This window comes from Balearica regulorum, chromosome 1 (assembly GCF_011004875.1).
Source record: "Balearica regulorum gibbericeps isolate bBalReg1 chromosome 1, bBalReg1.pri, whole genome shotgun sequence".
NCBI lineage: Eukaryota > Metazoa > Chordata > Aves > Gruiformes > Gruidae > Balearica > Balearica regulorum.
Window position 1 is genome coordinate 56,014,389 of NC_046184.1, and position 23,455 is coordinate 56,037,843.

The window sequence follows — 23,455 nt, forward strand, 5'->3', positions numbered from 1 at the left end:
CAGGAAGGGGGGTGACCCCGGGGGGGGGTGGGGGCGGGGGCCAAGGCAGGACTGGTGGTGGTGGTGGCAGGAGGGCAGAGTGGGGGCAGGGGACTATGGGGGACAATGAGCCATGGTGGGCAAGGAGAGGGGCACCACGGTGGCTCCACGGGTTTGAGCCTTGTAGACCCCACTGCTGCTGCTCCCCAGAGCTTGGGGGGGGGGCGGGCAGGGCAGCGTATTTGCTATATCTGCAGCTCCGTTGCCCCCTCTGTGCTCACCCCAGCCTTGGCCTCTCTCCAGCACCCCTGCCTCAGGGGCTCACTCCTGCCCGGCCAAAACCAACCCGTCCTTCCTGCAGCTAAACAGTAGAGATCTTTTCCAAAAACTGCTATGAATAGCTGTGTCTGTCTGTCTGGCTGGCTCTAGGGTGGAGGGTAGGAGGCGCAGAGCTGGGAGGCAGCCAGGGTGGCAGAGATGGGACATTTTCAATTAAAAGAAAGGTGGCAGCTCAGACGCCAGCGTGATCACATCCCCTGGGTGGCTATACCTGCTTGCCTTACAAAAAGAACAAGCCTTGATTGTAGGAGGAATATTGATAGGTAGTCCCAAACATCCCTCAGGGCATTTAGATAATCCAGATAAAAGCTGTTTCCAAGAGGAGACCTGCTACCTGTGACCTTCATTTTTCACTCTAGATATTTCTTTTCGCCTTCTTCCACTCTCTTCCTCACTTATAACCTGTAAAATCATGGTGTGAGAGCAAGAGATGGTGAGACCTTCCCCAGTAGGTCACAGCAACTCTTCTGGCCTCACTGCCGTCTCTCCCTGGCCGCAGGTGCCCTCCGCCATGAGGCTGTCCTGGGGGCTCCTCCTGCTTATGGTGGCCCTAGCACTGGGGGGCACAGCTGCTGCCCGCTGCCCCACACCTTGTGTCTGTGACAATCTCCGATCCCATGTCCTCTGCCTCAATGGGAACCTGACGGCCATCCCCAGCACCATCCCACAGGTGGGCAGGGGGACGGGGGGACGGGGGGAACGGGGGGGGGAACGAGGCAGGGTGAGGAGGTGGGGATGGCAGCCCTGGGGTAACTCAAGAGTTTTATTTATGTGACCGATAGCTCACCAAAAAACTGGACCTTCGGGGCAACAGCTTCACGGTCATCCCAGTGGGTGCCTTCCTCGCCATTCCATACCTCACACACTTGGACCTGCAGCGCTGCAAGGTGGAGAGGCTAGAGGAAGGGGCTTTCCGGGGGCTGGGGAGGCTGGTCTACCTCAACCTGGCCTTCAACAGCATAGCCCTCCTCTACCAGGAGTCCTTGGATGGACTGTCCTCCCTCCAGCAGCTCATCCTGAAGGGGAACCGCATCGAGGAGATCCAGTTGGGTGCTTTTGGCCATCTGGGGTCCCTCACTGTCCTCGACCTGAGAGCAAACGCCTTGGTCTACCTCCCAGACATGGTGTTCCAGGGTCTTCAGGTCCTCAGGTGGCTCCGGCTGTCCCACAACGCCCTGCACGTGCTGGACAGCGAGGCCTTTGCCGCCCTGCCCACCCTGCGCAGGCTGAGCCTGGACCACAATGAGCTGCAGGCACTGCCTGGTGAGGCTCTGGCCAGGCTGGATGGGGTTTCCAGGCTGGACCTGGGCCACAACCCCATCACCTACGTGGCCGAGGAGGCCCTGGCCATGGCCTCCCTAAAGCACCTCTTCCTGGACCATGCTGCCCTCCAGGACGTGGCACCCGACGCCTTCACCCACAGCCCCCAGCTGCACACACTGGACCTCCGTGAAAACCAGCTGCAGGGGCTGCCACCCCTGGCCGGGGCTGCGGGGCTGGCAAGGGTCAGCCTGGCCGGGAACCCCCTGCTCTGCTCCTGCCTCCTGCGCCCCTTCCACGACTGGCTAGCAAGGGCACGGGTGCAGGTGGAGGGGGCCTGCGCCGCACCCCCAGCCCTCCGCGGCCAGCCCCTCGACTCCCTGAGGCCCTCTGAGTTGAGATGTGGCCGTCCCCAGCTGCTCCCCAGCCCCGCCGTGCCCTCAGAGCAGCCAAAGACAGCCAGCAGCAAGCAGTGCCCCCAGGGGTGTGCCTGCTCCCCTGATTTCCGGCATGGGTCCTGCAAGAACAGGGACCTGCGTGAGATCCCCCAGGGCTTCCCCAGGGACACCCATCTCCTCGACTTGCGCCGAAACACCTTCGGGACGGTGCCACCGGGTGCCTTCCCCAACCTGAAGGAGCTGGTGTCCCTCCACCTGCAGAGCTGCAGCATTGGGGCGCTGCACCCTGGGGCGCTGCGGGGGCTGGACAGCCTGGTCTACCTCTACCTCACCGACAACCGCCTCTCCACCTTGGCAGCCACCGCCTTCGAGGGGGCCCCGCGGCTGGCCTACCTCGACCTGGACCGCAATGCCTTCACCCGCCTGCCCGCGGGTGCCTTCCAGCTCCTGCCCAACCTCATCTCCCTCCACCTGCAGTACAACGCCATCGGGGAGCTGGCGGAGGGTGACCTGGCTGGGATGGGGGGGCTGCGCTGGCTCTACCTCGCTGGGAACGCCATTGGGCGTATCGCCCCCGCCGCCCTGGCTCCCGCCAAGATGCTGGAGAAGCTGCACCTGGAACGAAACTGCCTGGCAGAGGTGCCCACAGCAGCCCTGCGCGGCCTGCCCTCCCTGAGCGAGCTGAAGCTGTCCCGAAACCCCATCAAGCACGTGGGGGACAGTGCCTTCCTGCCGGTGGCCTCCAGCCTGCAGCACCTCTACCTGGACAACATGCGCCTGGAGCGGGTGTGTGTGATTGGGGACCCTCGAGGGGTTGGGGCGCTGCAGGGCACAGCCATAAGTCCCATCTTGTTCCAGCACCCAGGGCTGGTGGCCCCTATAGGGGCATCTGAACGGATGTCCCCCAACTCCCAAGGCTTCAGGAGATGCTCCATAGCCTGTCCAGAAGGAGAGGTTTCCAACCTCTTGCTCCAACCTGTCCCCCAGCTTCCCAAGGACAGCCTCGCTCTCTTCGGTCCTTAAAGACACCCAGTTTCAGTGGGATCCAGGCCATTCCCCCTTTCCCCAGCCCTGGCCATACTTCTCCTGCTCTTACTACGAGCTGTCCTGTGGGACTTTTCACCACCACTACCCTGAAATCCTCCATCCTCTAAAGAAAGCAGTGTAACCACCACTCTCATAAGGACCATCTGCCTTTAACAGCACCCAGGGATCGCTCTAAGACCTCCTGCGTGTCACCTTCTTTCCAGGAAGACTGAGTAGGGTCTAGTGAGTCCCAAAATGTGATCAAAACTGGTTGAGTTAATGAACAGTTCCCAAGCAGTCTGGTTGAGTTAATGAACAGTCCCCAAGCTCTTTCACAGGACCGCCAGGTTCAGGACAGGCTGTCTCAGCCCGCCCCCCAGCTGATTAGCAGTGCAGGGCAGAGATTTGCTCCCCTGCCTCCATCAGGACGCCCCCTGAGTCACCCTCGCTTCGTTGCAGATTTCTCCCGGTGCCTTTGCTGGCCTCGGTCCCAAGATCAGAAGCCTCTACCTGGAGAGCAACAAAATGAGCAACATCCCCGACATGAGCAACTTCACAGGGCTGGAGATCCTCAACCTGAGGGATGTGCCTTTCCACTGCGACTGCCAGCTCCTTCCCCTGCGCAGGTGAGTGCTGCAAGAGGGGGCACAGCCTTGGGGGACAATCGGGGGGACAGCCAGACCCTGCCACACCAGAGGCAGGAGCCCACAGTACACCCACCAAAATTTTGGGTCTTCTCCTCACAGCGGTGAGATGGAGCACGCACCTACGTGCAAGGATGGACATAGTCTGGGCTTTTCTGGTACAGGGGAAGCAGCTGCAAGCTGGGGCAAGCAGATATTCAGATATTCAAAGCTCATCCAGGTGAGGCCTTGGGCCACCTGGCCTGGCTTTGAAGTGACCCACTCACAGACAAGGAGCATCACCTCTCCCTTCGCCCTGTCCTGCTCCTTTCCCTGATCTCCTCCCACGTTCCCAGGTGGATCGACAAACTCAACCTCCGCGTAGGAGCCACCTGCGGGTCCCCTGCAGAAGCCCGGGGGGTGAAGGTGAAGCTTTCCACTACTTTCCAAACCTGCTCTGGCTGGGGCCAAGGCGAGGCTGGGGGAGCCAGTCCGGACAAGGCCACCGCTGCAAGCAAGCTCCGCAAGAAAAAGAGATCAGGAAAATCACCAAACAGAGGCTTCAAGAAGAGCAGAGCTTAGGAACAGTGTGCAGGACGCAACAGGGCCGTATCTACAGTCTGGTGAGAGCAGTTTTTCTAGGCTTGTCCCCACCGTGGCGACACGGACATTGCACGAGGTGCAAGGGTGAGAGCCTGGTGCCACCAGAGCGATGCAGATTTGCCAAAGATGCAGGGTTTGGTTTTGCAGGACACAGCAGCACATTACCCTGGAAAGAACTGGTGCAAAAAACTTCTGTAGTGTTTGCAACGTGCTTTGATAACTCGAACAAAGCCAAATACTCGCTTTTTCTTCCCAAGGCTCTCTCCAGCCGTGCGGAAAAGCTGGAATCCACAAGTTTGTTTTTGTTTTTAAGAGTGCTGTGCTTTCACAGCTTCAGAAAGAAGCCCTGAGTGGGACTGCAAACAGCACCAATGCAAGACCCTGCACTGGCTCAAGCAGAAACCATAAAAATTATCATTAGTGAAAACAGCGCCTGAATTCCCAGGAGCTCTTCAGAATTAAAACATAAGCAGATGAAAATGTTTTTATTTCCTGTAAAATTTGATCAGTGGTTCAATCGGTGGACTGGGATCCAATCATAAAAGATGTGCCCAACCTATTCCCCATGGCAGCCCAGGTTGGGACATCGTCCCACCCCCCATTTTAAAGTTAGCAGTTTGTTTAAATTGAGAAGGCTTTAAAAATAAACACTTGTAGCCTTAAACAACCATGTGGGGCACAGAACTGTTACAGCAAAAAACAGGAGGAAGAAAGCCAAAGGCATTTGGAAATTCTCTGCCTCAGTGCAAGCCCTGCTGTTTGGCAAGGCTGGGGAAAGGTGGCAGCCCAAGAGGGAGGGGAAGAGAGAAAAGCAACAGCTTTGCCCCGAAACAGGATCCTCCTGCATTAAGGCATCGATTGCAATGCGGTGACAGGCAGAGCTGCCAGGACAGGCGAGCAGGCACAGACAGGTGTGCAGGGAAGCCTCACTATGTGCCTTCAATAAAAATCCTCCCCCCTGTCCCCCCGCCCCCGCCATTGTGGGATGGGCCGAGGCGGCGCAGCTCTCGCGCCTGGTTTGACACAGACCCTCAACACTTTTTCCATTTGTGTCTCATTGCTCCCCCCCTTCCCTCTCCAGTTAAAGGCTCTGTTTGCCTTTTTAGAAGGCAAAAGAGGAAGACTGTGTTAATTACTCCCAGTCTCTTCCCCGTGTTTTCTAGACTGTAAGCCTGCCAACTTTTTTTTTTTTTTTTTGTCATGAACTACTGCGCAAAGCAGGAGCTATTTTGGCATCACAAACTCTCACCTGGAGACTTGCGGGGAGCACGGCCAAGCCAGCCATTTTGTGGCCAAGGCAGTGCCCTGGGCAGCCACCATTTCCCTGTAGGCTTTGACAAGGCACTTGCCCTAGAGCCGGCTGGGCCCCGCGGTGGCACCAACAGGCAGTTCGTTCACAGGAAGCTGCTACGGGAGATTTAAAACTGGTTTTCATCCCTGTTGCCACACTGACCTTTCTGATTTCTGTCCTGAACTTTGATGGCCAGTCTGGGGAGAGAGAGAAACATTACCATTTTACCCTAAAACGGGAAATGGCATTCTCTGCCTTAAGTTATCTATTGCATTCTTATGATAACACAAAATGCTGTTTACCCCCTCACAGCCCTTTTCTCCTTCCCATCTTGGCTAACCCCAGAAAACAATACACAAGCCTTTGGTCTCTTCCTCAAGTTTAATTCACAGGGCTTTAGGGTACAGATTGTAGATCAAAATTTACAGTAGGATTGCTAAAAAATTAAAAATTCAAACTGTATACCGTGTCCTCTGCAGTTCGGCTCCAAAAGCAAGAATTGACGACACTCAAAAAGGTCTCTTGCTCCCATAAGAGGCATCATCATCCATCCCTTTTGCGGTTTGCTTTTTTTTTTTTTCCCCACCTCTTTCCACTCTTCCTGTCCTGACTTTCTTGCGGGTTGCAGGGCCTAAACCAGGGAGCACAGCACCAACGTCCTACGAGGGCTGGTGATTTCCTGACACGCGTGACCTGCACACATCATCTCAGATTGCAGCTCGCCAGCTCCAGCCACGGCTGAGAACCCAAACCACCCCTTCGTGCTCTGGCAGCCTCCTTCCCCACTGGGAGCTCCTGCTTGGAAAGGCACCTTCAAAGCCAGGCACGCACAACCCCAGCAGGCATCCTGGTCGTGCTCCTCAGCACACCTGCGGCCTTTGTGGAGTCTCTTTCCCATGGCTTAAAATTACAAGTCTGGGGAAAATTTTCTTGCACACCAGGAAAGCAGAGTCGTGATGTTGCAGGGTGGTCTGCCTCAAAAAGGGAAGGCCCTTTTGGTCTTCCACTTCCCTTTGCCAGGACTTTCCCCACAGAGTCACAAGGTGAAGCGCAGGCTGCTGTGGGCAGCTGGGGGACACTCCAGGATCAGTCTGCGACCTCCTGCTTTATGCTGCTGATGGGAACAGGAAGCTCTGTGGCTCCAAATTCTGCTATTGAGGGGTCGATGGTTTCTTCTTTCACCCGCACAGCAATGACTAGTGAGAGACAGAAAGAGAGAGAGAGAAAAATAAATAAGTAAAATCAACCCACGCTGCCTCACTCTACCTGCAGCACCCTAGAACCATCTGTTCATGCGGATGCTCGGAATGGCCCAGGTTTCCAGCCCACTTCTTGAGGGTCCCTTACCACAGGCAGCCCTGTCTTGCCGGCACAAATCTGTCCATGGTCAGAGCAGCAATCACGACGGGACTAAACCCCGGCAGCACTCAGCTGCCTGCTCCCAAGAACAACTCCTAGGGCTGAGGGAGGGAAAAGCCAGTGTGGTCTATTCTCCACCTGCTTGGATCCACACAGGGCAAATTAAAGATCTATAAGCAATGGAGACCTTCATGAGGCTCCATTCCCATGAAACCACTTCATCCACCCTTTTTCCCCAACATCCACTAGGGCTGGCAGGCAACCCAGCTGCTCTTCTGATCACCAAATCTCTTGGTGCTCAGCACAACAGGCTGCGTTCACATGCTGTGACTGCCCTTATGGGGCCTGGGATGTGGCGGCACACTTTTGACGTGTCTGTCTTGACTCTCCTCCCTAAATGACCTCATACAACCAGACTGCTCGGTAGGGTAGCAGGCCATCAGCAGTATCAACATACCCAGCTATACTGGTGTCACCAAACCTCCTTAGGAGGCAAAACTTCCCAGGGAAAGCCGGCAAAGGCTTTCTTCCACTCTGTCTCTGGCGGAGTGGGGAAGGACATTTGTCACGTACTGCCTTTCCCTGCCTTAATGGCCATGAGGCAGCAGAAGCCTCTGGAGGGCTGGTGACATGCAGGGCCTGTGGCTGCTGGGCAGAGTAACTCACTCACTTTCTTCAGGTGCTGGCTCCGGCAAAGCCTTGCTGGCAGCTTTTGCTTCTCGTTTTGTCTTCGGGGTGGAAGGCTTCTTGAGAGTCTGCTTGATGTTGCGGGTTTTGGCAGGTAACTTTTTTCCTTAACAAAGAAATAACAGAGCATGGGGAAAAGTGTGTTTCTTCTCCCCTGGAAAATCAGCAACCCTGCTCCACTGAGAAACCACAGGTCAGGGACCAGCACAACTGACCAGCAAGCTATGCGGTCATTAGCTGCCAACTCGTTACTCGACAGAAATGGCCTACTGGAGAAAAACTCTATAGTCATCATCTCAAAATACGCTCCTCTGCGGTCTCCTTCATTAAAGGCAAGGCACTTCAGCATGTGCTTAACTTCTGAGGAGCGAGTCCTGTTGGAATCAGTCTGGAGTCAGCTTTGCTTACCTGGGTCTAGTCCTAGGCAATGGGCCTGTTGGCTCCAAGGCAATGGACACTGTAGCATTAACGTTTTCATGTTTAGCTGACATTTTAATTTAGGTTGAACATCTTTATATTCTTTAGATGTCTCTTCCTCTCCCCCCCCCCCCAGGAAAGAATTTCTTGCCTGTCTACACATGATTTGCCACAGTTATTGCAACAACGACAACAACGACAAGATGAAAGAGTAAACAGTCCAGCCCCACTACTGGTCTCTTCAGCCATCTTAAGGCCTTCTTTCCCGCAGCACAAAGCGGGCAGGGTTGCTCTCCAGCTACCCTCCCGCTGCAGCAAACCATCTCCCTCCGACCACGGACACAGTGAGGAAAGCAGCACAACCTCACACCTGGAAGCAAGCGCCATCTATACCTCGGCCAACAGAAAACAGACTGCAAAACAGATCCTTCCCACACACACAGCTCTCTGCTCTTTTAGGTACCAGGGCAGTTAAGAAGGATGAAGCTGTGCTGTCAAACCCACAGCTGACTGAGGGCATCCACAGCAAGACAAAGGCCTCTCTCTCTCCTGCTCTCACGGGACATGGACAGGGTTCCTCTAACTGGGCCCAGCCTGCGAGCGAGCAGGAGGGCACTAATCAAACATCACTCACTCTTCTTTCCATAGGGTTTCTTCTTCTTCTTGGGCACCTCCTTGGCCTTCACTGGAGTTGTGGGCTCTGTCATGGAGACGAGAGGGAAACGAAAGCCAAGTCCCATAACCAGTAGGTAACTGGGATGAAGTGACATAAGCGAGAAACAAGATATACCCGTCCCCCCGAGCCAACACCCTCTTCCCGAGACAACCAGCTGAGGGGAAAGCAAGGCTCTAGTGCAGTTGCTGTCTGTGCTTCCAGGCTGGGGCAGCATAGGGGAGAGAGGCCCAGTAGAGATTTGGCAGGGGAGTAAAGAAACAAGATTTGCAGCTTGGGACAAGAAGGAAAACATCTGCAAAGGTGAGGCAGTGGCCTCCCTGTGACAAGGGAAGGAATAAACTCTTGAGAGGGATGCTCTTACCTTTTACAGAGTCAGAGAATTGATGAGAAAAGGGAGCAGGGGCCAAGCTCCCCCTGCTACCTGGCTGAGGTTGTAGGTACACTTAATAAAAAGGGAGCTGTGCAGTGACAGGATCACCTGGAACTCTACGCGACTTCATTAGGAGCAATTCTGTTGGTGTGCATTTGGGGGAACAGAGGGAAGACAGAGCCAACCTCAGATCTCAGGCTGTTTTCTCCCCAAAACAGACTCCTCCCTCTGCCAGCTGCTAGAATGTGTGGCAGCAGAGGAAGACTTATAGTAGCCAGTGCAAATCAAGGAGGCAATTTTCTCCTCCCTACAAGGCCCAAAAAGGAGGAGACACTCACAGAGCAGGAGGAAGGAAACCTTTGCCTCTAGCATTAGAAACCACAGACAAACCTTCACTCACCTGGAACAACAGGTGGTTGAAGCTGGTAGCCTGTCAGCTCACACCACCCTACAGGATAAATGTCTGGAGACTCGCAGTCCACCCACTGGTCATACTCGTTGTCCCAGCCATCAAAATGGATGCTAAGGAGACGGTGGACTACACGCTTCACCGTGGCCACGCAGATGAGCCGGGGCTCCATCAGGTCCACTGCTTCCACCTTCATGCCTGCCTTGAAGCCGTGGTTTGGGCAGTCCTGGGTGCAGAAAAAATGAAAAAAGAAAACCCAAGGCCATTGCACCCAGTCCAAACCCACATCTGGCCACCAGCAGCCTAGAACAGCTACAGGCTTGCCTCCAGCTTGAAGCAACCAGACAGAGAACAGCCCACAGTTGCGCAACAGAACCAGCCAGTCACATAACAGAAGGGGCACGCACACATAGATCCAAGGCCAGCTGTGTCCTTAGGGAATCTAAGCCCAGCCTTGAGAAACAAGATCCTGACCAAAGGAGAGCAGCAGGCAGCAGTTAAGGGACACCCAGTCAAACCCATTAACCTGAGATAGTCCTGTGAAATCAGAAAGATCGGCACAGGCCCAGGTACTGCAGCAGTTTTGCTGATGCAAAGCAGACGCCCTCCACCCAAGTGCCAGCCACACGTCCACAGGCCATAAGCGGTGCAGAACCCACCAGGAGCCTGGAGCTCCAGGAAACACTAGAGAATGACAGGTCACACTCAAAGGGACCAAGACATCATTATGTCCACAAAGGCATGACACTGCTGGTCCCGACCAGCCAAACGGGGGCTTTACTCAGAGAGCACACACTTCCGTGCCTTGGGCTTTCCTTAGAAGTGCTGACTGGCAGCAAAGAGCAGCCAGGTAGAGACATTAGATATTGTCTATCCTGACTTCAGGAAGGCTTTTGACACTGTCTCCCGTAAGATCTTCATAAAGAAGCTGACAGAAATATGGACTGGGTGAGGCGACAGTGAGGGGGACTGAAAACTGGCTGAGTGGCTGGGCCCAGAAGGCGGTGATCAGTCTAGTTGGAGGGCAGTAATTAGCAGTGTACCCCAGGGGTCATACTGGGTCCAATCCTGTTTAACGTCTTCATTAATTATCTGGATGACACAACAGAGCGTCATATCAAACTCAGCAAGTTTGCTGGATACAAAACTGGAAGGAGAGACTCATATACCAGAGGGTTGTGCTGCCATCCAGAAGGACCCCGACAAGCTGAAAAAATGGTCTGACAGGAACCTCATGCAGTACAACAAAAGGAAACGTAAAGCCCTGCACCCAGGGAGGCACAACCCCAGATACCAGCACGTGCTGGGGGTCGAGTGGCTGGAAAGCAGCTCAGCAGAAAAGGGCCTGGGGATCCTGGAGGACACCAAGTTGAACATGAGCCAGCAATGTGCCCTTGGGACAAAGAAGGCTAATGGTATCCCCGGCTGCATTAGGAGGAATGTTCCCAGCAGATCAGGGGAGGTGATTGATCCTTCCGCTCTCTGCAGTGCTGGTGGGGCCACACCTGGAGTACTGTGTCTAGGTCTGGGCTCCCCAGTACAAGAGACAGGGACATACTAAAGAGAGTTCAGCAAACGGCAACAAAGATGATGAGAGGACTAGAGCATCTTTTATATGAGGAGGGGCTGAGAGAGCTGGGACTGAGGGGGATCTTATCAATGTATGTGAATATCTGAACGGAGGGTACAAAGATGGAGTGAGGCTCTTCTCAGAGGTGCCCAGGGACAGGACCAGAGGCAGTGGGCACAAACTGAAACACAGGAGGTTCCCTCTGAAGATCAGAAAGCACTTTATCACTGTGAGGGTGACTGAGCACTGGCACAGAGTGCACAGAGAGGTTGTAGAGTCTCCATCCATGGAGACACTTAAAAGCCAACTAGACATGGTCCTGGGCAACAGCCTCTAAGTGACCCTGCTTAAGCAGGGATGTTGGACAAGATGATCTCCAGAGTTCCCTTCCAGCTAACCACTTTGTGACAGCCAGAGCTCTTGTGCTCCTCCTTGCTGACTGCAAGCACTCCTACACATCTCTTCTTCCTGGCAGCACTCACTGTGTTGAAGAGCCGTGCTGGAACAGGTCTTGATTTAGTCTTTTCCAGGTAACTTTCCCAGTTGAAGGTCTGTGCATCTTGCCCTGCAGCAGGAAGAAATGGTCAGCGGGAAAAAGGCAGTCACTGCACAGACCAGCTGGAAGAAAAGGCAGAATAGGCAGGAAGGAAGTATAGCAACTGACTGCAAAGCAGTTTCATTAACCAGCATGCACAGCCTGATCTGGGATGTAAATCTAGTGCACAGATTCCATGGCAGTCCAGCACTCCCCTCCAGCGGGCAAATACGGAAAAGTGCAAGCTGCAACTCTGAACCCTTGTGTCAGTCACATATCCAGACCACAGAGAGGGGCAAGGAGAACCAGCAGGCAGGAAGAAGCATGTTCAAAACATACCACTTTTTTTTTTTTTTTTTTTAAGACCAATCTTCCACCAGCAGGAACATCAAAGGAAGACAGAATAGCAATGCACAAAAATGCTGCAACACAGAAATTCAGAGCAGGCCTTTTTGGGTATGGCCAGATGAGGCAGTGAAAACACTCCTAGGGTGATTGCCTCTCAGAATTTTGCAGAAATACTGGTCTCAGATTTATTCATACAAGAACAGAGGTGACTCCTCCCACTTTTAAGTAATGACACATGCAGCAATGGCTCTACTTATCCCTTCTCACCCCCCTTGTCCTTTAAACCTTTGATTCTGTTCAGTTTGGGGATCGTACACCTCTCACACTGATCTGCCAGGACCATGCCATTAATGCCCTCTGGAGATGTTACTTCCATAGAAGTACTGAGACTTGGTATATGGGCAGAGCTCAAATGGACTGGCTTTCTGAACCAGCCCTATCTCCCTGAGAAACAGGCAGATTGGGACGTTGAGGTTTTGATTCACCTGAACGTGACACCTCTCAGAAAAGCACAGCCCAGCAGATTCTGCATGCAGGTTTGTATCACAGGGCAGAGCCCAAGTCTCACCTTTTGGAGGGGTCAGATCGATGCTGTTCTTCTGACAGAAGTTGACAGGGAAGATGGCGTGTGAGGAGGCGTGATAGCAGAACCAGTCAGAGCCATCAGCAGACGTGGCTCCATCAATGCTGATCATAAGATACCCGTCCAAGAGGACCTGAGGTGTGAGTGAAGGGTGTGAGTGTAGAGCTTTGCTCACTTTAAAGCCTTTCCTCTCAGAGGATCCTCCCAAGAGTCCCCACAGATGAATCACAATTGCCACTAGACAGTAAAATGCAATTTCATATGTTCCAGGGCATGCAGTAGCTTCTCCTGGTGTGTTAGTCAACACAAGCTAATCACTAAAGCAGCTATTTCTGCAGGACTGGGACCAACACCAATAGCCTTGTGAAAAGGACTCAGCCATAAACGGTCAGGAGCTCTGTTCTCCCTCAGAAACAGAGTTTATTGGCAGCCCAGAGACCCTCTACACCACCCAGGTCATGAATTTGTTACTGGGCAGAAAGGAAGGGCACAACCTTCAGACTTGCCACTTCCTACAGCAACAAAACTTGTCCCATCCTGTCACTCACTGGTAATTGGTGCCTACCAAATGCGACAGGCACATCTGCCCCAACCTCTTCACATTTCCAAGCAATGGCTGAAGGGAACATTTTACAGACCCAAAGAGCTTTCCTAGCATCCCCCTGCCAAACCCCAAGTGTCAAAGACCTCTGTTTGGGTTCAATGAGGGCAAACAGCTTCTTGAGGGAGCAGGAAAAGCCCAAGTCGATGCTAGGCTTTAGGACATGCAACACACCTCACTGAGGAAACCTGGCCAAGTAATTTACTTCCCAATGCTAGCACAGGAGTAGAGCTCACTACCACCTCATTAAGAGAGACTGCAGAAGACACATCCGTCCTCAGCTTCCTATGCCCATACAGATACACCCCATTCCTCACACAGAGGTCACCCCACAACTCTTCCCCTCTCCTGTCTGTCCTCAAGGCAGCATACACATGCTCCTCTTTATGCACTCCAAGCTGGAGAACAAGTCTTCCCTACTGCATGCCCAAGAGTGAAGGAAGGGTGGCTGCCAGCCACACACACTGGACAGTTAGCTTGCAGATCACGCATGCTCATCTTCATGCTGTCCACTTAGGTACACATGGACAACTGCTGGTCTCACAGCTTCTCAGACCTCTGAGGTAATGCCCCAATTTCCTCCACTCACCAGCTGCCTACCTCTCTTGACAGCCCTCTCCTCTCCCTCATGCAAAATCCTACCCTTATTCGTTTGCAAAGACCTGAGGAGAGGCTGGGTTATCTCAGGTAAACACAGTAGACCCCCTTCTGTGTACTGAACTTACCTTGCAAACAGTTGCCACACAAATGTTGCCCAGATTCAGGGGGTCAATGGCCTCCAGTTTCATGCCTTCCTCAAACCATCCACCTTCAGCATAGACAGCTCGTACCTAAGGGAGACTCTGGTATACCATGTGCTGTCAGGGGTATGGGACAGTCCCACCCCGACACCAACCACACCAAATGCAAACAGGATTAGAGCTTCTTTGGCTCAACCCAATTTGGGAGAGGAAAGAAGAAAAATTACAAGAAATACAAAGAGGCACCCAGACCAATGCTGTGTTTCTGCCAGCAACCTCCTGACAAGGCTCTAGTCACTCAGAAAGCCAGGCCCAGCACTCAGCCACTGGTCCACAGCAAAGCAAGCCTCCTTCTCATCTCAGTCCTTACCAGTATGATCCAGCTCCTTGTCAGAACTGGTCTCTCCCATACAATTGTCTTCCCTCTCCAACTCAAAGCTCCAAGCAATTGCTCACCCCCCTTCAAACGAGTACCTCAATCTGTCATTGTCTTTTAATTCTTCCGCCTTTCTATTTTGACCTGCCTCTGCCCAGCCACAGCCTTGACACCCCAAACACCTTACTGCCCTACAGCTGTAAGAGAGACAAATGAGCCATCCTCAACAACCCACACAGCAGCATAAATACCCAAGGAAGGAAGTGGTATCATTGCTTCCTTTGCTGTGGCCAACACAGAAAGGCAGATTTGTCCTACCTTCTTAAACAGATAGGGGACAGCGTCACAGTAAATCTTCCGGAAGGTGGGATGGTTTGCCATGTCACTGCGTTTTTCTTCTGTGAGAAATGAAAGAAACAAAGAGAAGTAAGAAATCTGCAGCAACTGCAGTAAGAAAACACACTGGCTATTAATTCCCCGGTGAGAGCTCAGATACTATGAAAGACCTAGATAAGAGACCACGAGAAGACTAATAAAAAGAACACATTAGTCCCTCTACATGGGACATGTTAGTTCTCCTAACATGGGCTGTGATGCAGGGCTTGCTCAAAAGCAGATGGCTGAGCTTCCTGAGCACTAGTGATGACACCTCTGCATGCAGCTGTAATCACCAGGGAGAGGCAGCAAGGGAGACACAACCAAAAGGATCAGCAGGGCTTGAGTAGTGTTTTTTTTTTTTTCCTGCCGGTCTAAGCTGATCAAGAATGCCTCTCTAAAGTCCAAAAAAACCCTGTAACGTGACAGCATCCAGTCTTACAGAAGCCAGCATGAATTTCCTCAAAAAGACTAGACACACCGGTGATGTTGCTGACTGCATTGTCACGCTACGGGGGTAAACTACCTGCTTCAGGTAAGAAACCCTCCAGTCCCCCTGTCCTGACCTGTGGCAGAAGATCACTGGGCTTTTATCTATCCAGGGGGAAAAGCAGCAGACACACAACTGTGTAGACCTTATCTGTCAGGTCCTGAGGCAACTGCCTGGCTCCCAGCACGTCAAGACTGGCGTCAACAGCAGGGTCCAGGCAGTTCATAGCAAATCAGAAGATCCTTGCGGTGGCCTGATCCCTACCTGTCTTCTTCATGCTGTGGCCCACTCTCCGTGACCAGCCCACAGGATGGATGAGGGGACTCCACATGTGGCACCAGAAGTCATCATCGCTGTCGCCATCCTCATAGAGGAGTCTCAGTCTGCCCCCAATCACTGTGTCCACCACTGCCATGCGTGTCTGGGACACATGGTTCTTATCCACCACCTCCACTCGCATGCCCTGCCGGAATGGGTACTTCATGCTCTCCGCCATCTGGCAACAACCAACAGAGGAGGTGAGATCAATTGCACTTGGTGTTTTCCTTCCCCAAACACTTCAGAGAACAGCTTTCCCCACACACACACATGCTGGCCAACCCCCTGCACTGCCCAAAGCTGACTGGGAGACATCTCCGGGAAGGGATGCACGGGAGAAGGTTCATCACGGGGACAGAGAGTTGCCAGCCCCACACACGACAGCATGGTTGGACACACACCCCCTAAGTCTCCCCTGTCCTGTGGCCCCACAATAGTTACCCCCACCCTTGCCCAGCCAGCACCTTGTGTGAACATTCTGACTGTGAGAAACAGATGTCACTTCTGTTCACCAGGAACTGAGTGGGGAATTGTGTGCCTTTTTCAGTCACAAGAGAGACCATAAGCATTTCAAAGACAGAAGCAGTTAGAGGTGTAGCTTCCCAAAGGGCAGTATAATTTTCAGTTGACTTTAAAAGAGGTCAGGCCCTTATTTTCACCTTTTTTACTCTGATCAGAGGTTGAGCAACGTGATGATCTATCTGCCAACTCCACGTCCAGCTCCAGAGTTACTCTGCAGACTGACCCAAAGGCACATGAAAAGAGCCAATGCCTGCCTTCTAACTGTTTTTTTGAGACCTTCAGTTTGCTGATACAGCTTAGCCCTACTCATCCACAAATACCCAAAGGTGTTTATACAACACCTGACATTTTGGCACTGCAGATCCCAGAATGCTGTGCAGTAACTAGGAACCACTGCTCAAAACAGACTCAAGACACTCAAACCAGCCTACACTTGAATCCAGAAGAACTTTTAAGGGAAGGTCTTCACCTTCCACCTCCTGTTCATTACGTGGGAGTAGAGATGCTAGGGGAAGAAAGATACTGACAACATCTGTCTCCCTCTACCAACTCCCTCCATGGCATGAGCTCTCAGCTACAAGCTGTGGCCCAGGAACAAGTAGCTAAGAACATCCTCTCAACTTTCTGAGAAGCAACAAGGGAAACACCAACTACGTCAAGGTCTCCAGCTCAGCATCACCGATTACCTCACACACAGGAAAACCCATTATCTCCCTTCTTGCCTGCTGCCTCTGAGACAGTCTTCCTTATCTGTGGTTTACAAAGTTGCCAGCCACAAAAGAGCCTCTTCTCCCCAACAAGGTCTATCCTCAGTGCAGGCTACGTGAAACAACCACAAGAGCTGTAAAGCCGCTGTGCTTCCACGCACTTCGAAGGAGCCTGCGTCCCTCTCACTCCCCACAGGCTGCTGTGCTGCCAATGCTGAAGGCAAAGGTTTTTGACTCTCAGAGCCATTCCCCAGCGCTGAAACAGGGCAAGGAAAGGCCAGGCCTCTCCCTTCAGCAAAAAAGCAAACTCATCCTCAGTATTTTCCAGCAAAGGTTGACATGACAACAGCTTTTAAAGCCCATCTGTGACCCAAAGGGGAAATGGTTGTGCTGACCACAGGGGGTGTGCCATTACCTACAGGATCGTGACAGGTGTCTCACTGCCCCTGTCCTGCCTGGGTTTAAAGGGGACACACAGAGGAGTCGCACAGATCAGAACCAGAAGAGATGTGTTGCACACGCATCTCTCAGCTTTGGCTTCATTTCCACACATAAAATGACAGCCTCCCACATTTACCTTGATGTGGAAATCCACTGGGATGGTCCTGGCTCCCACCAGTTTTTTCATGAGGTAACTTCTCCAGTCAGTGTACTTGGCATGGATAGCTACATATGCACAGGGAAAAAGCACATCTTTATGACTGAAGGAATTCCAGCACCACACTAACACCTTTCTTCCTCTCTGAGAGTCCATCTACATTAAAGGACCTTCTTCACATTAAGATCTTGTACCTGCTCTCAGGCAGACCCTGTTCTGCAAGCTCACTCTCACAACTGCCTGCAAGCGATCACCATTACAGAACAGACTGGTCCAAGCAGACACCCAACTCAACTGATCTAGATGCAGAAGTGGTATTAGAGCAAAAACCAAGCAGATCATGTGAGCCATACCAAGCAGATCTGAGCTTGCCAGAATTCTGCTAAACTGGCATCCCTCTCTGAACTGCAAGCGTAGCAGGGGCTGGATCCAGTGCACTTCCCAGAAACAGCATCCAGGGTGCAGGACAAAAAAATTCTCCCAAAGGTTAAGTGTAGCTACCATGTGGGTCAGAATGAGGAATGGCCACCTGCATTAGCCTCTCTCCATAGGTCTGATACCAGCTCTGCATCCAGCACCCCCAGGCCAACCACAGGGAGATGCAGAGGGAGCAGTCCAAGCAGTCTCCAGCTTCCCAAAGAACTAAATGTTCCTTGTAACTCAGAGCACAAACGGAGCTGTGGTCCCACATACAGTGGGAGCATGTGTCCCACTACACTAGGCATAAACCAAAGCTCCTCCATGCCCAGGAACATGCTGACCCCTCTTGCCCCACACTCACTTTGTGGTGGTACCAGGATTTTACTGTTGATGGCACACCAGCCAATGGGGTGAATATCCACTGTGCCCAAATTGCACCAGAAGTCATGGCTGGCATCGTTCTCGAAGCCCTCATATCGCAGAAGGGCCCTGTACCCTGCCAGGACAGAGCAGACAACCAGAAAAAAGGCATTAGAGGCCAAGAACTTCCCCTCTCCTCGTGGGGCACCATAGGCTTATTCCCTACAGCATGACCTTTGGAGGTCTGCATAGGTTATCAGAGCTTCTCCAACCATTCTGGAGGCAGAACCGCAGTCGCAAAGAGCCCAGCAGCAACCAGAACAGGACCCAGATGCTGATTTCCTCCCACCCCCACACCGTGGTATTTCCTGTTCCAAAACATCTCAGCAATTGCAGAGCAGTTAAGAGCTGATGTTTTGCTTGACCAGCTACACTGAGCTCTCCCAAGCTTCCCTCAGAGGTTAGCCATCCCCAGCTGTCAGGAATTACATTGGAGACATACCTACGGTCTGGATGACGGACGCAATCCAGTACACACGGCTGGGGAGCACGGCATCACTGTTCAGCACTTCCACTTTCATACCTTTCACCACATCATCCCACTGATCGAAGAGTGGCACCTGAAGAATTGAGACAGCCATGTTGGGAGAGGGATATTGACAGAGCAGGACTCAGGCCCTCGTTCTAGCTTTCAGAGATATGTATCTACCAACAGCTTGAGATACAACCAAACTGTCCCGGCCTCTCACTGGGGCGTTCACAGAGGATCCCAAAAAGCAGAAGATCGCATAGCAACACTTAAATATTTCACTGCCAGCTGTCCTATTATCCCAAACTAGCTGCTGCCATTACTCTATGGTATCAAAATCCCTAACCATCAAACTGCTGTGTCTTCCTGACCCATCCTCAATAAAAACAGAAACTTGTTAGTGTTATCACAGATCCCAACTCAAAAGGAACATAAAGAGTCTTAATACACAGAAAGGCTGGAACTGCCATTCTTCCATGGATCTGCCTTGGTTACTTGGCCACTTGGCCCACAAGGATTGCAAATCAGTATGATAGGAAACAGACATGCTGGAGAGGCAGCTACTGCCAGGCCCACATAAGCTGAGTTCCTCCCTGAACATCACCCTGGGCTGTGTTCACCCACATAAATTGCAAAGGCAACCAGGAGCTTTCTGCTATCCCCCCAACCCAGAACTAATTCTGTCCCCAGCCAGCATTGGGCCATCACCACCGGCAGTGCTTCTACCAAGTCCCCCTCTGCTTCCTCCCCCAAAACTCCTGGTACCTCTGTGGAACTCCCATTCTTAGCTGTGAGAAGCCCCAACTTCTTTTCTTGCATCAGTTGAGGCTTAAGAACCAGCTCCCCAGGTCTCTCCCCACCGCTTGTCCCAGGAGTACAGAGGAGCCCCATGCATACGGCATGTCCCATGCGCACTGCGAGGCACAGCAAAGATGAACTCACGTGTTTGAAGCAGCTGACAGGAGCTGCCTTGAAGCCGTGCTCCTGCAGGTACTTTCCCCAGTCAAAGCCCAGGACGAGTGCTATAAACAGACATGAGAGCAGAAAATCAGGTGAGGTTACAAAAAAGGCACAGAGCGCTCAGTTACCTTTGACCTGCAGCTTGCAGCCACACTGTGGCCTGCTCTGGGACAGAGCCCTCTGCCCCAGGACACAGCGACTCTGCATTCCAGTGCATTTTCCCTGGTGGGGAACTAGATCCTACGAATGCACGGGGACCAGCCCCCGCAAGAGGCACAATATATTATTAATCAATCCTTGCTGCTACTTGCTTTTGGGAAAGGGGGGGCAGGAGGGGCAAGAAAAGGGTTCAAATCCAGCCCAGGGCTCAAGCACTCTGGGGAGAGTAGAGATTGAATCCTGTCAGCGCTAAGCCACTTAACAGCTTTGCCTCTCAGCAGCAACACTGTAGGACCATACCAGCAGCGCTTGCTTCCTCAGAGGGTGCTGGGAAAATCAGAGTGAAGCACTGAGATATTAATCCCACAGTCACTCCTGATCCAAGGCTACAGCTCCGCTCCAGCAGCGGTCTGCTCAGGGATCAATTCCTGCTGCCACCCCCTGAGGCTCACTCTTGCCCTAAGACAGCAGCTTGCCACTCCTTCGGCAGCAGCAACTGGCTGTTCCTCAAGTTGATCAGTGAATGACTCTGCTTAACTATAACTCCCCACAGGCAGTGAGGCAGCGAACGGCTGAGAGCAGAGCAGCTTTAAGTGAGCTTTGTAACTACATCGTGAGACTGTGACTAGAGAGCTTATACTTCAGTCCAAGGTGCGAGTATGAGGCTGCAATAGCGGATGGGCAGGAACCCACCAGGGCTCCGTTAGCACTGGCAGAGAGAGTGAAAGAGATGTGCCCTGTGTCCTGCCAGCCTGTGTCAGAGTAACCCACAGTACTTCAGTAAAAGGCAATGTACCAGAGGTGAAGAAGAGGACTAGAGAGCTTACAGCCCTCCAGGTGTTCCCCTTTCTGTGGCTCCAGCACCTGCACCTCCACACACCTCAGCTACACTCACCATCCTGGCCTGTCAGTGTCCCATCTGCCAGCTGCCCTGTGCCCTGAGAATGGAGAAAGGCCCCGATCTTGGCTGACCAGGCTGCCTTGTGCAGAACTTTAGCTTTCTTCGTTGGCGGTTTCCCCTACAAAAGAAGCAACATTGGGAACATCAGGGGCACAGGAGAGGAGAGGAAACCAGGCCCTGCAACTGGCCAGCAGTGCATGCATCTCTTCCTTGGGGTGATTTTCAGGTTTCAGCATTTTCACTAATGCTCACAGGAATAAGAAGAAACAGCAGGTGAAATATAACTGTGCTCTTCCCCAGCTTCTAGGAAGAAGCAGGCATGCTTTTTCTGGGGACTTCAGGCAGGAAGAACAAGCCACTGGTCATGGCAGTCTAATCTTTAACTAGAGAACAACCACCCACCCCTGCATACAGGCACATTCTACTCCATCCTTAGTAAAGAAGGAAGGGTTTTGACTTACCTGCAGTCTAGCCAGGATGCTGGCCTTTTTGGAGTTTGAGGAGTAGCTTCTGGAGCAGGAGACACTGCAGAAACGTTTGGTCTTGGAAAAGAAAGCCTCCCTGGTACCCACAATCCCACACATTTCACACACAGCTGAGAAGGAAGGCACAAAAACATGAGCAGTTGTCAGGGTCAATACACTACAAGGACAAAGCCGAGCCCAGGTAGCCCTCATTACACATAGCAGCACCCTCATGTAGCCCAGAAAATGCAGTCACAATCCATGGCTGCTCCTGAAGCCTCCTCAAGATGCAGTCATGCACCCTTTGGCTTCCCCCAGCCCTTGTTCTTCTCCTCATGCATGTGCTTTAGGTAGAACTGGCAGGCAGTGCAGTACCTGGCTCGGAGCCGCTGTCCTCTGTGAGCCGGCCTGTGGACAGCTGGTGCACAGGAGAGGTCGGAAGTTCTCCAGCTTCCCGGTCTGCCACCTCATCGTCACTAGACTCATCCAGACAGGAGCTGCTGTCACTGCCCATGCTGCTGTTGTAGCCCCGGAAGCTGTCATAACCCCCAAAGATGTCCAATTCATCATCCTCATCATCATCACCTTCCTCCTCCATCCGCTCCAATGAGGAAGTTTTGTGGCAGAAGGTAGACACCAACTAAAAAGAAAGAGCCAGTTTGCTTTAAAGCAGAGATTTTACACCACACTCCACAATAAACCTACCTTCATTGCCAAAGCAGCCTCTTGGACCAGGGAAATGCCTCAGGGTGAGCAATGAGTCCACATAACAACCCCAAAGACAAGAGTCTGAATCCCTAGCAGGGAAACTATTATCCCAGCAACGAGTGCCTTTACAGGCATTTCATAGGCTGCACTCTGCTTCCCAAGAGCAAACAAACAGCTATAGAGCTGCAGCTATATAGAAAAAAGTTTGAGGAACATGGAAAGAACACAGGGAACTACACTGCCAAAGAGGAAGAGACTGCGTCCTTCCAGGCACTGTCTCTCTCAACGCAGTTGCATAGCACAGCGGTGCAGACACCATCAACATTAAAGTCACCACAAGCTTCCAGCACAGAGCACAAAGCTGCGCACTCTGGCCACCATAGCTCACAAGACCAGGACAGCCTGGATATCAGCAGGACAAACTCAACTCTGGACAAAGTTCATGTTCTTTGGAAACTGCACAGTCCGGAGCTGACCTTAGTTCAGAAGCAGCATCAGCAAGACAACAGAACAAAATGTGTTAAGAGTCTTTCCCTCCAACCAGATGCCTCTACATCTAAACCTCTTGACTAGCTCTTTGTACTACTGTGTCCAGCCAGGGACAGGACCCACCCAGTTACAGCAAGAGAGCAGAGAGGCACCAGCTGAAGAAAGAGCACAGAAGTCCAGTGACTGTTTGCCAGACCAGAAGAATCTTGAACTGGGCTCCAAATAAGCATAAAAGAAGCTGGGAAAAGGTGTTAGCAACTCATGAAAGAGCAACAAGAAGTCAGCATCAGCACAGGGAGCAATGGAACAGGAAGGTAGATTAGAACAGCCACACAAGGCACCAGGATACAAATGTGCATCCAAGCAGAAAACAACAAAATATCAGCAGCAAGTCCATCACCTTCCAGTGCTAAATTCCTTCCGATCCCTGGCTATTATTATAGACACATGAACAGGAAGATGAGACTTCACTCACTGCTGTCTCCCCACATCATCCCTGGCTTTCACACAAACCAGACCCAGGGTACCCAGGTTGTTCCCTGAAGACAGAGCTGCTCTCCTGCAGATCCACATCCTCAGACAGCATTCCTGACGTCTGGAAGGCCTGAACTCCTCAAAAAAAAAGCACATTTATCTCCTCCTCGACCCTCTCTGGGGGTGCAGCTTCCTTCAGCTCATAGGAAGCGAGCATCTTTGGATCGTTATTCTTCCACCGAACGCGCACTAAACTTGCCGGACATGTTACAAGTTCCCAGGGCTGAGAAGCGGGGATAGCACCACCCGCAGCTTGCTCAGAGAGGCGAGGGAGGCACAGAGGCCCACACCGCCCGGGTCAGACCCATCATCCCCTCCAGCACCAGCCCGGTCTTCGGCAGAGCGGAGACGAGGCGGACGGCCACGGCGGGCACCACAAGAACGCAGCGGCCAAGAGGAGGCGGCCCGGAGCTCCTCGCCCCCTCCCGGCCGCGGGCAGCCGTTACCCCACTACCACACAGCAGCCGTTACCCCGCTAACACAGCCCGGGCCTCGCGTCCTCCCTCAGGGCACCGGGCGACTCAGTCCCGGTGCCCCATGCCTTTTCCCTGCACCCTGCGGGCAGCTCCGCGGCTGTAGGAGCGGACGGCCCCTCTCTGGCCCGGTTGCGACCCCGGAAGAGCCCCTGGCCCGTCACTACTCACCTCCCCCCGATCCTGCTCCATGGCTCCCAGGACGCCGCCAGCCCGCCTCACGCGTGGGGAGCACATCCCCCCCCCCCCCAGCGGCGC

The 23,455-nt window shown here is 52.8% G+C and overlaps 2 protein-coding genes across 3 annotated transcripts; one reads left to right on the forward strand and one right to left on the reverse strand.

Moving 5' to 3' along the window:
* The first annotated feature begins 810 nt into the window (after window positions 1–810).
* On the forward strand, window positions 811–4,745 carry CHADL (chondroadherin like). Its single transcript, XM_075742867.1, has 4 exons — window positions 811–988; window positions 1,101–2,762; window positions 3,462–3,628; window positions 3,982–4,745. Exons 1-4 carry the CDS (start codon window positions 830–832, stop codon window positions 4,205–4,207), a joined length of 2,214 nt encoding a protein of 737 aa, XP_075598982.1. The 5' UTR covers window positions 811–829; the 3' UTR covers window positions 4,208–4,745.
* A 1,136-nt stretch (window positions 4,746–5,881) lies between these two features.
* On the reverse strand, window positions 5,882–23,455 carry L3MBTL2 (L3MBTL histone methyl-lysine binding protein 2). Of its 2 annotated transcripts, XM_075751668.1 has the most exons (17): window positions 23,369–23,455; window positions 21,369–21,633; window positions 20,991–21,124; window positions 20,524–20,647; window positions 19,452–19,531; window positions 18,483–18,600; window positions 17,982–18,116; window positions 17,180–17,268; window positions 15,320–15,551; window positions 14,509–14,588; window positions 13,800–13,904; window positions 12,459–12,606; window positions 11,490–11,572; window positions 9,429–9,663; window positions 8,617–8,682; window positions 7,549–7,671; window positions 5,882–6,715 (listed from the first exon to the last, which is right to left on the reverse strand). In XM_075751668.1, exons 1-17 carry the CDS (start codon window positions 23,432–23,434, stop codon window positions 6,606–6,608), a joined length of 2,193 nt encoding a protein of 730 aa, XP_075607783.1. In that variant the 5' UTR covers window positions 23,435–23,455; the 3' UTR covers window positions 5,882–6,605. The 2 variants fall into 2 exon arrangements, with proteins under 2 accessions (XP_075607783.1, XP_075607791.1); XM_075751676.1 differs by lacking the exon at window positions 8,617–8,682.